Genomic DNA, 11,607 nt, shown 5'->3' with positions numbered 1-11,607 from the left:
TTCTAATCAGGGACTGATTTAGACCTGGCACACGAGGTAGGTGTAATTAATTATCAGGTAGAGCAGAAAACCATCTGTAACTGTCCACAGGGTAAGAGTTTAATACCCCTGACCTACAGTATCTGTGTGCAAGTACAAGTGTGTGTACAAGGCTTGCTGCAAATGATATTATGAGCCCCTAAGTGCATGTAGAGGGGTTCTGGTTAAGGAAAGAGAATGTCAGTCTCCTGACACTAACTCATTGTCAAGGGACAGCACCAATGCTGCTCCTGGAAACAATGAGGCCATCAGAACTGAAATGGACCTTCCAGCATAACTCTTTATTCAAAATGAATTGAGCGCTACTGTTAAAACTAGTGGAAGTCATAATTTCCCATAGTCAACCCTTTCTCTAACTCTCACGTCCTCTTCTCCCAATTCTCTCTGACTCTAGCACTCTATACTAGCTTTGGATGAAGTGCTAATGGGAAGAATTCAGTGAACAAGCAATGCATTATTGGCAGCTTGGCAGCTGTGAGAGCCGTTTTAGGATTCAGCCAGGGGATCAGTCTGCTGCACCATCCAAGCATCTCAGAAAGACCCTAGATTAAAGCAATAATGGTGGCAATCCACCATGGTCCATACTCCATATAGGTGTGTGTGTGTGTGTGTGTGTGTGTGTGTGTGTGTGTGTGTGTGTGTGTGTGTGTGTGTGTGTGTGTGTGTGTGTGTGTGTGTGTGTGTGTGTGTGTGTGTGTGTGTGTCACAGCAGGCTGGTCACACCAATTATCACAATCATCAAGCCATAAACCGTTATGACATGTATTAGGTGACATTGACATAATTACGTATATATTTTCCAAGCAAATAGCACAAAATGATTAAATAGGAGCAAGACTGTGTTTAATGGTTCAATATCATAGTGAGATTGATTTTAATCCGAATTACCACAATGTCTGTTTTAGGGAATACGGATTATCCCGGTGGTTATAATACCGGAGGCTGTCTAAAGCACTGCTGTTTTTACTGTATGGCTAATTTTAGGGTGGCTTGTTGATTTTGGAGAGAAAACAGCATGAATCATCTTGATTCTACATGTTTTAAGGGTTGACATTTCGTTTGGACGTCAGGTTGTGAGAATTGTCCTCATAGGTTGAGCCGCGCGTTGATTTGAGGGAAGGGTTGATTAGGCTTCAACGCGAGTTAGGCTATCGGTGGCGTCGCGCGCATGCCACACTAAGTTATTGGGTTTGGAAATGCTAAAGCGCCTCCTCGCTGATATGCACTCGCACACAAAGCAAAGGGATCCGCTCGCGAAGCTGGGAACTATCTACTGATCCTCCAGGTCTTAGTACAAAACACGGGAATCTCGTCCTGGGCAGGTCCTCTTTATGGGAGCGGACACAAGGATGGTTATGTAATGGGTCTTGGAGAAGTGCCCGGGAAACCTTCCCTTCATGTGGAAAGCAGAATGAGCAGGTTTCTTTCAGCCGAGAAGAAGTTTGGGTTCGACCTGAAGCACATCAGGAAATAAGGAATCACAGTTATAAAGGGATAATAACAGAATATAGAGTAGCTGCAGAACATTCTCACTAATCAAGAGAGGGTATTCTGGTTCGCACCTTTGGATTGTACGTTTTTCGCCTGGCTGGCAGGAAAACATATTGGAGTACGTTATTTGGATCTTGTGAAATATCCTAAATCTTTGGGAAAGCAGACGAATAACCCAACAGATCAGAGACCAACGCTTGCCCATCATGGAAATGGAAATGCTGATGTTATAAAGATACATTTGTGGTCAAATGACCGTCTTTACGCGCTCTCTAATCTAACTGCCCTAGCCTATCTATGAGATGGAAAAACGAGGACTCAACGGCGTCCTTTATTATTTAATTCTTAACGCACCCTTGTTCTTCTGTGTAAATGGTAAGTCAACTTTGTCAGTCGTGGCATGCCGTGCTATTGATGGTCAACACAAATGCTGTCAAACGAACAGCCCCTGTCGTTAGATTTTTGATTTCAAGCTGTTGTGATATGGACCGGACCCGGTCATTATTTGAAGTCAAGCGCATTATTCTGCTGCAGTAACTTGATCGTTATAAGAAAAAAAATCAAATGACGTTATAGATTAAATGATACATGGTTGAGAGAATAGATTGATAGGAATAAAGTATTAGACGAACACATGTCAAGACTGTGCTTCTGGAGTTATACATAATGTCCACATCTCCTCAGTTATGCTAAGCCTAATGCTAAATGAACATGATCTCTCAAAACACGTAAAGCAACACTAATTAGTCGTTTCATGGTGACCAAATACTTGTATTTATTGTGTTACAGGTTATATCAAACGCCATGGTAATTTCAATTCACAGTGCACGGGTCACATAACGCTAATATGCCTAGTTGTGTAGGCTACCTTTGCGTCATTGCTTCATTGTCTATTTTAAGTCTTAAACTATTATAAACTGATATTTTAGATTGAATGGCAACCTGAATATGATTGTATTGCGGAATAAAGGTCAATTTGGTTACGGATATCACTAAAGCGCATTTCAGTTGTCTGTCATGAGGCTACGTAATCTCAGACCTTTGTTAATTTGTTATTCCACCATTTAATCTATTATATCTGTTGTCTTTTCCCAATGGTAGCTACATTTACTGAAGTGCCCAAAGATGCGAGTGTCAGTGAGGGAGAAGACGTTGAGATGCCGTGCGCCTTTCGGGCCATCGGATCATCGCCCTTCTCGCTTGAAATCCAGTGGTGGTACCTAAAGGAGACAACACCTAAAGAGCATGTACACGAACTGCAAATAAGCGCTCCTGCGAACAGAGCCAAGGTAATGCTGTCCCCATGACAGAGAAGGCAGGTTGGGCTGCTCCCGGGCAGCTACTGAGAGGGGGTCTGTTTAAATGTTCGAAGTTGCACCAAAAGTGATTGACACTGGCAGCTACGGCTGTGTGCAATCTGTCTTTTCATGATGGCATCGCCATATGTACGACATATGTCGCTATTTATTTTATGGACTTTATTACAACATGTTGCCAACTAAATGCATATGAGTGGAAATACTGGAGATTATTAACACTGTGTGGCCATTTATATTAAGAAGGGTTGGGGGTGGGGGGTGTATTGGGGTGGGCGGGAGGGGGGACGACACAACTAATGATACAAATGGCATTTGTTGGCTTTTAAAATAAGTCCAGGGAGAGTTCTCATGCATGCGGCGGAAATGCCCGTGTTGGAATATTCCATAATGCTGTTGGATAACTGTGATGTGATTACGCCCTCTGCGCCTCTGTTGCAATCGACTCATGGACATTGAACAACCCCATCTGTAGTTTCTGCTCTGTTATTTAACCACATTAAACATGCACTAGAAAACACAACCGACTATTTATGACAGCTGAGAGCTAATCCAGTAGTCCCTGTCCAAGGTGCTGATGTCAATTCACGCTGTTTGGGATTTGTTTGGTAACAGCGCAACTGTTGCTGTCCATGCTGCTGATTCTAATGCGCGCAGTTGTAGAAACTATTTTACACTGTCGAAAGCGATTCAAAACTGCAGAGAGGGAATTCCATTGTGGTGAGGCTCATATCCAAACGTGTAATTGCTATACAAGAGAGTATTATGCAGTCTTGTGTCTCTGGCTGACCATAACACTTCGACACATTTCTGGTTTCAGGTCACTCAAAAGGATGCCACAAAAATAAGCGTAAGTGTTTCCTTTTGTCACTGACCATGTCCAGCTGAAACATTCACGTTAAAACTTTATCATAGTGGAGATATCTATCTGATTTCTTCAAATGTTCGCTTTTTTTAGTATTTGGATATGGCTGCACAGTTAAGTGCCATAATGCATTTAAGCAATAAAATGTGTATTTTGTTATTCAAGGCTAGCCACATGATATGGCCAAGTGGCACTATGAAGGCCGAAGGCCAAAAATTTAGCACAAGTTATGGAGGTAACTGGCCAGGCCTCTGGTGGGATTTTTTCCAAGCATTTTTTTCTAGACTTAGGACTCCATTTTGTACAGTTGTCTCCAACCTGGCTGGCTCACCATTATCATGTCGCCTTTAGAATATAAATATAGCCTCACCTTGTTTTGAAATGTATTCAGACACTTGCCAAACAACAGGCAGCATTAAATCTCCAAACGTTTTTGAATTTTTGGATAATAGGGCTTTCGGCTATCAAACGCATATGCCCTCATCGCGTGATACATATGTGGCAGTAGTCTAATGAGTGGCTGGCCTAGTCTACTTTGATATTGTCTACATTTATTGTTGAAACCAACAGGTTATATTGTATATGTAGCAATTTCTCCTTTTCTGTTTCTCTTTGTAGACTGTGAGGGTGCAGGGCAGCGCCATATCTCACAGGCTGAGTCTGTCCAAGGTGCGGAAGGAGGACGAGGGGGTGTACGAGTGCCGAGTTTCCGACTTGTACTCCGACGAGACTCAGGAATACAAGGTTCAAGCCACCCTCCGGGTGATTCCGCGTGATGGCATGGTGGCCGAGGAGGCCGTGTCCCACATCCAGAATAGATGGCCACTGAGGAACAGCAAGGACGCGGTGGCAGGGGGGCGGGCTACCTCTGAGCCGGGTCAGGGAAAGCCTCGCGTGCCTCCTCCAGCAGGACATGGCCCCCTCCCCGCCAGCACGACCACCACTGCCTCCTCAGCAAAGTCCTCAGCTTCTCCGAGGCCCGGCAATGCGGCCATCCTCCGACAGCAGCATGGAGCAGGTAAGTTAAAGTGCAACAGTGACACCTAGTGATATAGGGCGAGAATACGGGAGTTTGTGTGTGTTTCTCCTCAATCTCCAGTCAGACCCTCAGTAGCATGTCATTCTGACCAGTGATTTGTCCTATTTAAAGTGAATGATAAATTACACTGACAGTTTCATTGTCATTGAATAATATAATGTTTTTTTTTACAAATAATACATTTGATGATGCTTGTAAAGTACAACACATGTTACATGGAATTATATTGCTTACAGGGCAGTGTTTCTTAAGGGGAGGTATTGATTAGATCATCTTACCTTAATAAATATATGATACATGCTGGGACATATATGCCTATAGTCAGACTATGGAGAGTGAGAGTGAGGGAAGGTGTATATATACAGTGGGTATCATAGATACTCCATAATGACCCCCATACATAAATTATCTGCAAGGACCCTCAGTATTGAATTTCAACCACAGATTCAATTACAAAGACCAGGGAGCTTTTGAAAGACTGGGCAGTGATTGGTAGATTGTTGACCATGACAAATCAGACAGTGAATATCACTTTAAGCATGGTAAAGTTAATAATGATGCTGTGGATGACGTATTAAACCACCCAAACACAACAAAGACACAGTTGTCCTTCTGAAGTAAGCTGCAGGACAAGATGGAAACTGTTCAGTGATGTCACCATAAGGCCAGGCCATTGGTGTTTTTCAAACAGCTACAGAGTTCAATGGCTGTGACAGGAGACTTGTCAGGTTCGAGGGAAAGATGGACGGAGAAAAGTACAGAGAGATCTTTGATCTGCTCCAGAGAGCTCAGGACCTCAGACTGGGACAACGGTTCACCTCCCAACATGACAATGACCCTAAGCACACAGCCAAGACAACACAGGAGTGGCTTCGGGACAAGTCTTTGAATTTCCTTGAGCAGCCCAGCCAGAGGCCGGACTTGAACTCAGGCGAACATCTGTGGAGAGACCTGAAAATAGCAGTGGAGCGACGCTCCCCATCCAACCTGACAGAGCTTGAGAGGATCTGCAAAGAAGAATGTGAGAAACTCCCCAAATACAAATGTGCCAAGCTTGTAGCGTCATACCCAAAAAAGACTCGAGGCTATAATCACTGCCAAATGTGCTTCAACAAAGTACTGAGCAAAGGGTCTGAATAATTAAGTAAATGTGATATTACATTTTACATATTATAAATTAGCAACATTTCTAAAAAACAGTTTTTTCTTTGTCATTATGGGGTATTGTGTGTAGACTGGTGAGGGTAAAAAAAACAATTGAATCAATTAGAGAATAAGGCTGGAACGTAATAAAATGTGGAAAAAGTGAAGGGGTCTGAATAATTTCAGAATGCATGTAACGGCGTTCTTCGTTTGTTGAGAGAGAGTCGGACCGAAATGCAGCGTGGTGGTTAATCATGATCTTTAATAAAGAAAACGGCGATACATGAAATAAATAAATAAATACGAAAACAACAAACGGAACGTGAAACCTAATACAGCCTATCTGGTGAACACTACACAGAGACAGGAACAATCACCCACGAAAGACAAAGTGAAACTCAGGCTACCTAAATACGGTTCCCAATCAGAGGCAACGAGAATCACCTGACTGCTGATTAAGAACCGCCTCAGGCAGCCAAGCCTATACAACACCCCTAATCAGCCGCGATCCCAAATACTCCAAACCCCAATACGAAATACAATAACATAAACCCCTGTCACACCCTGGCCTGACCAAATATATAACGAAAACACAAAACACAATGACCAAGGCGTGACAGAACCCCCCCCCCCCCCCCCAAGGTACGGACTCCCGGACGCACCTCAAAACCATAGGGAGGGTCCAGGTGGGCGTCTGGCTCGGGACGTGGACCCCACTTCATTAATGTCCTAGTTCCTCCCCTTCGCGTCCTGGGATAATCCACCCTCGCCGCCGACCATGGCCTAATAGTCCTCACCCAGAACCCCACAGAACTGAGGAGCAGCTCGTGACTGAGGGGCATCTCGGGACTGAGGGACAGCTAGGGGACTGAGGGGCAGCCCGGAACTGAGGAGCAGCCCGGAACTGAGGGGCAGCCCGGAACTGAGGGGCAGCCCGGAACAGAGGGGAAGCCCAGTACTGAGAGGAAGCCCAGTACTGAGAGGAAGCCCAGTACTGAGATGAAGCTCAGGTAGGTAGTAGGCTCCGGTAGATCCTGGCTGGCTGGCGGATCTGGAAGATTCAGGTTGACTAGCAGATCTGGAAGATTCTGGTTGACTAGCAGATCTGGAAGATTCAGGTTGACTAGCAGATCTGGAAGATTCTGGTTGACTAGCAGATCTGGAAGATTCTGGTTGACAGGCTGATCTAGCTGCTCTATGCAGACTGACAGCTCTGACTGCTCCATGCAGGCTGACAGCTCCTTGCAGACTGACAGCTCTGGCTGCTTCATGCAGACTGACAGCTCTGACTGCTCCATGCAGGCTGACAGCACCCTGCAGACTGGCAGCTCCTTGCAGGCTGACAGCACCCTGCAGACTGGCAGCTCCTTGCAGACTGACAGCTCTGACTGCTCCATGCAGGCTGACAGCTCCTTGCAGACTGACAGCTCCTTGCAGACTGGCAGCTCCTTGCAGACTGGCAGCTCCTTGCAGACTGGCAGCTCCTTGCAGACTGGCAGCTCCTTGCAGACTGACAGCTCCTTGCAGACTGACAGCTCCTTGCAGACTGACAGCTCCCTGCAGACTGGCAGCTCCTTGCAGACTGACAGCTCTGACTGCTCCATGCAGGCTGACAGCTCCTTGCAGACTGACAGCTCCTTGCAGACTGGCAGCTCTGGCTGCTTCATGCAGACTGACAGCTCTGACTGCTCCATGCAGGCTGACAGCACCCTGCAGACTGGCAGCTCCTTGCAGACTGGCAGCTCCTTGCAGACTGGCAGCTCCTTGCAGACTGGCAGCTCCTTGCAGACTGACAGCTCCTTGCAGACTGACAGCTCCTTGCAGACTGCAAGCTCCTTGCAGACTGACAGCTCTGACTGCTCCATGCAGGCTGACAGCTCCTTGCAGACTGACAGCTCCTTGCAGACTGGCAGCTCTGGCTGCTTCATGCAGACTGACAGCTCTGACTGCTCCATGCAGGCTGACAGCACCCTGCAGACTGGCAGCTCCTTGCAGACTGGCAGCTCTTTGCAGACTGACAGCTCTGGCTGCTTCATGCAGACTGACAGCTCTAACTGCTCCATGCAGGCTGACAGCTCCTTGCAGGCTGACAGCTCCTTGCAGACTGGCAGCTCCTTGCAGACTGGCAGCTCCTTGCAGACTGACAGCTCTGGCTGCTTCATGCAGACTGACAGCTCTAACTGCTCCATGCAGGCTGACAGCACCTTGCAGACTGGCAGCTCAGGCTGCTTCAAACAGGCAGGAGGCTCCGGCAGCGCTGTAGAGAGAGAAGGCTCTGATAGCGCTGAACAGGCGGGAGACTCCGACAGCGCAGGAGAGGAGGAAAACGCTGGCTGCGCTGAACAGGCGGGAGACTCCGACAGCGCAGGAGGGAAGGAAGGCTCTGGCTGTGCTGAACAGGCGGGAGACTCTGACAGAGCAGGAGAGGCGAGGCGCACTGTAGGCCTGATGCGTGGTGCGGGCACTGGTGATACTGGAGCGAGGACACGCACAGGAAGCCTGGTGCGGGGAGCTGCTACCGGAGGACTGGTGTGTGGAGGTGGCTCTGGATAGACCGGACCGTGCAGGCGCACTGGAGCTCTTGAGCACCGAGCCTGCCCAAGCTTACCTGGCTCGATGCCCACTCTAGCCCGGCCAATACGAAGGGCTGGTATGAACCGTACCGGGCTATGCACCCACACTGGAAACACCGCGCGCTCCATAGCATAACACGGTGTCTGCCCGGTCTCTCTAGCCCACTGGAAAGCACAGGGAGTTTGCGCAGGTCTCCTACCTTGCATAGCCATACTCCCTGTAAGCCCCCCCCCCCAATATTATTTTGGGGTTGCTTCTCGGGCTTCCTTGCCAACCGTGTTCCCTCGTATCGCCGGCTCCTATCTCCTGCTGCCTCTGCTTCCTCCTTGGGGCGGCGATATTCACCAGGCTGAGCCCAGGGTCCTCTTCCGTCTAATATCATCTCCCAAGACCAGAAGTCCTTATATCGCTGCTCCTCATGATTAACAGGGAGAGTTGGCTCAGGTCTGACTCCTGACTCTGGGCTCTCCCTGAGCCCCCCCCCAATAAATTTTTTGGGGTGACTTTCGGGTTTCGCTCTGCGCCCCCGTGTTTTCCTTTTCGACTCCATTCGCCTATAGCCTTCTTCGCACTGCTCAAGCGAATCCCATGCGGGCTCCTGCACTCTCTCTGGGTCGGCCGCCCACCTGTCGATTTCTTCCCACGTCGTGTACTCCATGCCATTGCTGTCCATAACGTCCTCCTTTCGCTGCTCCTGCTGTCGCTGCCTGTAACCACGCCGCTCGGTCCGTGTGTGGTGGGTGATTCTGTAACGGCGTTCTCCGTTTGTTGTTTTGTATTTATTAAGTTATTTCATGTATCGTCACTTTTTCTTCATTAAAGAACATGAGTAACCACCACGCTGCATTTCGGTCCGACTCTCTTTCTACAAACGAAGAACGCCGTTACAATGCACTACATATACTGTATATATACACAAAAGTATGTGGAAACCCCTTCAAATGAGTGGATTCGGTTATTTCAGCCACAACTGTTGATGACAGGTGCATAAAATTAAGCACACGGCCATGCAATCTCCATAGACAAACATTAGCAGTAGAATGGCATGGCAGATGATCTCAGTGATTTTCAACGTGGCACTATTCCAACAAGTCAGTTCGTCAAATTTCGGCCCTGCTAGAGCTGGCCCGATGAGCTGTAAGTGCTGTTATTGTGAAGTGGAAATGTCTAGGAGCAACAATGGCTCAGATGTGAAGTGGTAGGCCACACAAGCTAACAGAACTGGACTGCAGAGTGCTGAAACCACTAGTGAGTAAAAATGGTCTGTCCTCGTATGCAACAATTACTACCAAGTTCCAAACTGCCTCTGGAAGCAACTTTAGCACAATAACTGTTCGTTGGAACTTCATTAAATGTGTTTCCATGGCCTAGCAGATTTGGGCTAGGCTCCTTTGTTCCAGTGAAGGGAAGTCTTAATGCTACAGCATACAAAGACATTCTAGATGATTCTGTGCTCCCAACTTTGTGGCAACAGTTTGGGTAAGATCCTTTCATGTTTCAGCATGACAATGCCCCTGTGCACTAAGGAAGGTCCATAAAAAAATAGTTTGTCGAGATCGGCGTGGAAGAACATGACTGGCCTGCACAGAGCTCTGACCTCAACCCCATCAAACACCTTTGGGATGAATTGGAATGCCGACTGTGAGCCAGGCCTAATCGCCCAACATCAGTGTCCGACCACACTAATGCTCTTGTGGCTGAATGGAAGCAAGTACCCAAAGCAATTTTCCAACATCTAGTGGAAAGGCTTCCCAGAAGAGTGGAGGCTGTTACAGCAGAAAAGGGTGAACCAACTCCAAATTCATGCCTATGATTCTGGAATGAGATGTTCGAAGAGCAGGTGTCCACATACTTTTGATCATGTAGTATATAATTATATATTTCTTGTTTCTTGTTAACAAGCTATAGTTTTGGCAATTAGGTTAGGACATCTACTTTGTGCATGACACAAGTCATTTTCCAACAGTTGTTTACAGACAGATTATTTCACGAGGTATTCACAGTATCACAATTCCAGTGGGTCAGAAGTTTACATAAACTAAGTTGACTGTGCCTTTAAACAGCTTGACAAATTCCAGGAAATGATGTCATGACTTAAGAAGCTTCTGATAGGCTTACTAACATCATTTGAGTCAATTGGAGGTGTACCTGTGGATGTATTTCAAGGCCTATCGTCAAACTCAGTGCCTCTTTGCTTGATATCATGGGAAAATCAAAAGAAATCAGCAAAGACCTCAGAAAAAAGTGCAGACCTCCACAAGTCTGGTTCATCCATGGGAGCAATTTCCAAACACCTGAAGGTACTACGTTCATCTGTACAAACAATAGTACGCAAGTATAAACACCATGGGACCACGCAGCCGTCAAACCGCTCAGGAAGGAGACACGTTCTGTCTCCTAGAGATGAACGTATTTTGGTGCGAAAAGAGCAAATCAATCCCAGAACAACAGCAAAGGACCTTGTGAAGATGCTAGAGGAAACAGGTACAAAATGATCTATATCAACAGTAAAATTAGTCCTATATCGACATAACCTGAAAGGCTTCTCAGCAAAGAAGAAGCCACCGCTCCAAAACTGCCATAAAAAAGCCAGACTACGGTTTGCAAATGCACATGGGGACAAATATCGTACTTTTTGGAGAAAAGTATTCTGGTCTGATGAAACAAAAATAGAACTGTTTGGCCATAATAACCATTGTTATGTTTGGAGGAAAAATGGGGAAGCTTGCAAGCCGAAGTTCACCATCCCAACTGTGAAGCACGGGGGTGGCAGCATCATGTTGTGAGGGTGCTTTGCTGCAGGAGGGACTGGTGCAATTCACAAAACAGATGGCATCATGAGGGATGAAAATTATGTGGATATATTGAAGCAACATCTCAAGACATCAGTCAGGAAGTTAAAGCTTGGTTGCAAATGGGTCTTCCAAATGGAGTATGACCGCAAGCATACTTCCAAAGTTGTGGCAAAATGGCTCAAGGACAACAAAGTCAAGGTATTGGAGTGGCCATCACAAAGCCCTGACCTCAAACCTATAGAAAATGTGATCTGAAAAAGTATGTGCGAGCGAGGAGGCCTACAAACCCGACTCGGTTACACCAGCTCTGTCAGGAGGAATGCGCCCAACATATTGTGGGAAGCT

General features: G+C 46.8%; 1 protein-coding gene across 1 annotated transcript in view; it reads left to right on the top strand.

The window, feature by feature from the left end:
• The first annotated feature begins 1,136 nt into the window (after positions 1-1,136).
• Positions 1,137-11,607, top strand: part of LOC109872784 (V-set and transmembrane domain-containing protein 2B) — a 31,651-nt gene continuing 21,180 nt past the window's right edge. Inside the window, exons 1-4 of the mRNA XM_020464117.2 lie at positions 1,137-1,905; positions 2,632-2,819; positions 3,667-3,696; positions 4,330-4,729. Coding sequence (XP_020319706.1) covers positions 1,833-1,905; positions 2,632-2,819; positions 3,667-3,696; positions 4,330-4,729 — 691 coding nt within the window. The 5' untranslated portion in view covers positions 1,137-1,832. The remainder of the gene's footprint in view (positions 1,906-2,631; positions 2,820-3,666; positions 3,697-4,329; positions 4,730-11,607) is intronic.

Source organism: Oncorhynchus kisutch, linkage group LG3 (genome assembly GCF_002021735.2).
Source record: "Oncorhynchus kisutch isolate 150728-3 linkage group LG3, Okis_V2, whole genome shotgun sequence".
NCBI classification, from domain to species: Eukaryota; Metazoa; Chordata; class Actinopteri; order Salmoniformes; family Salmonidae; genus Oncorhynchus; species Oncorhynchus kisutch.
Note: the sequence above shows the minus strand (reverse complement) of the source record. Positions and strands in the feature narration are given on the sequence as shown.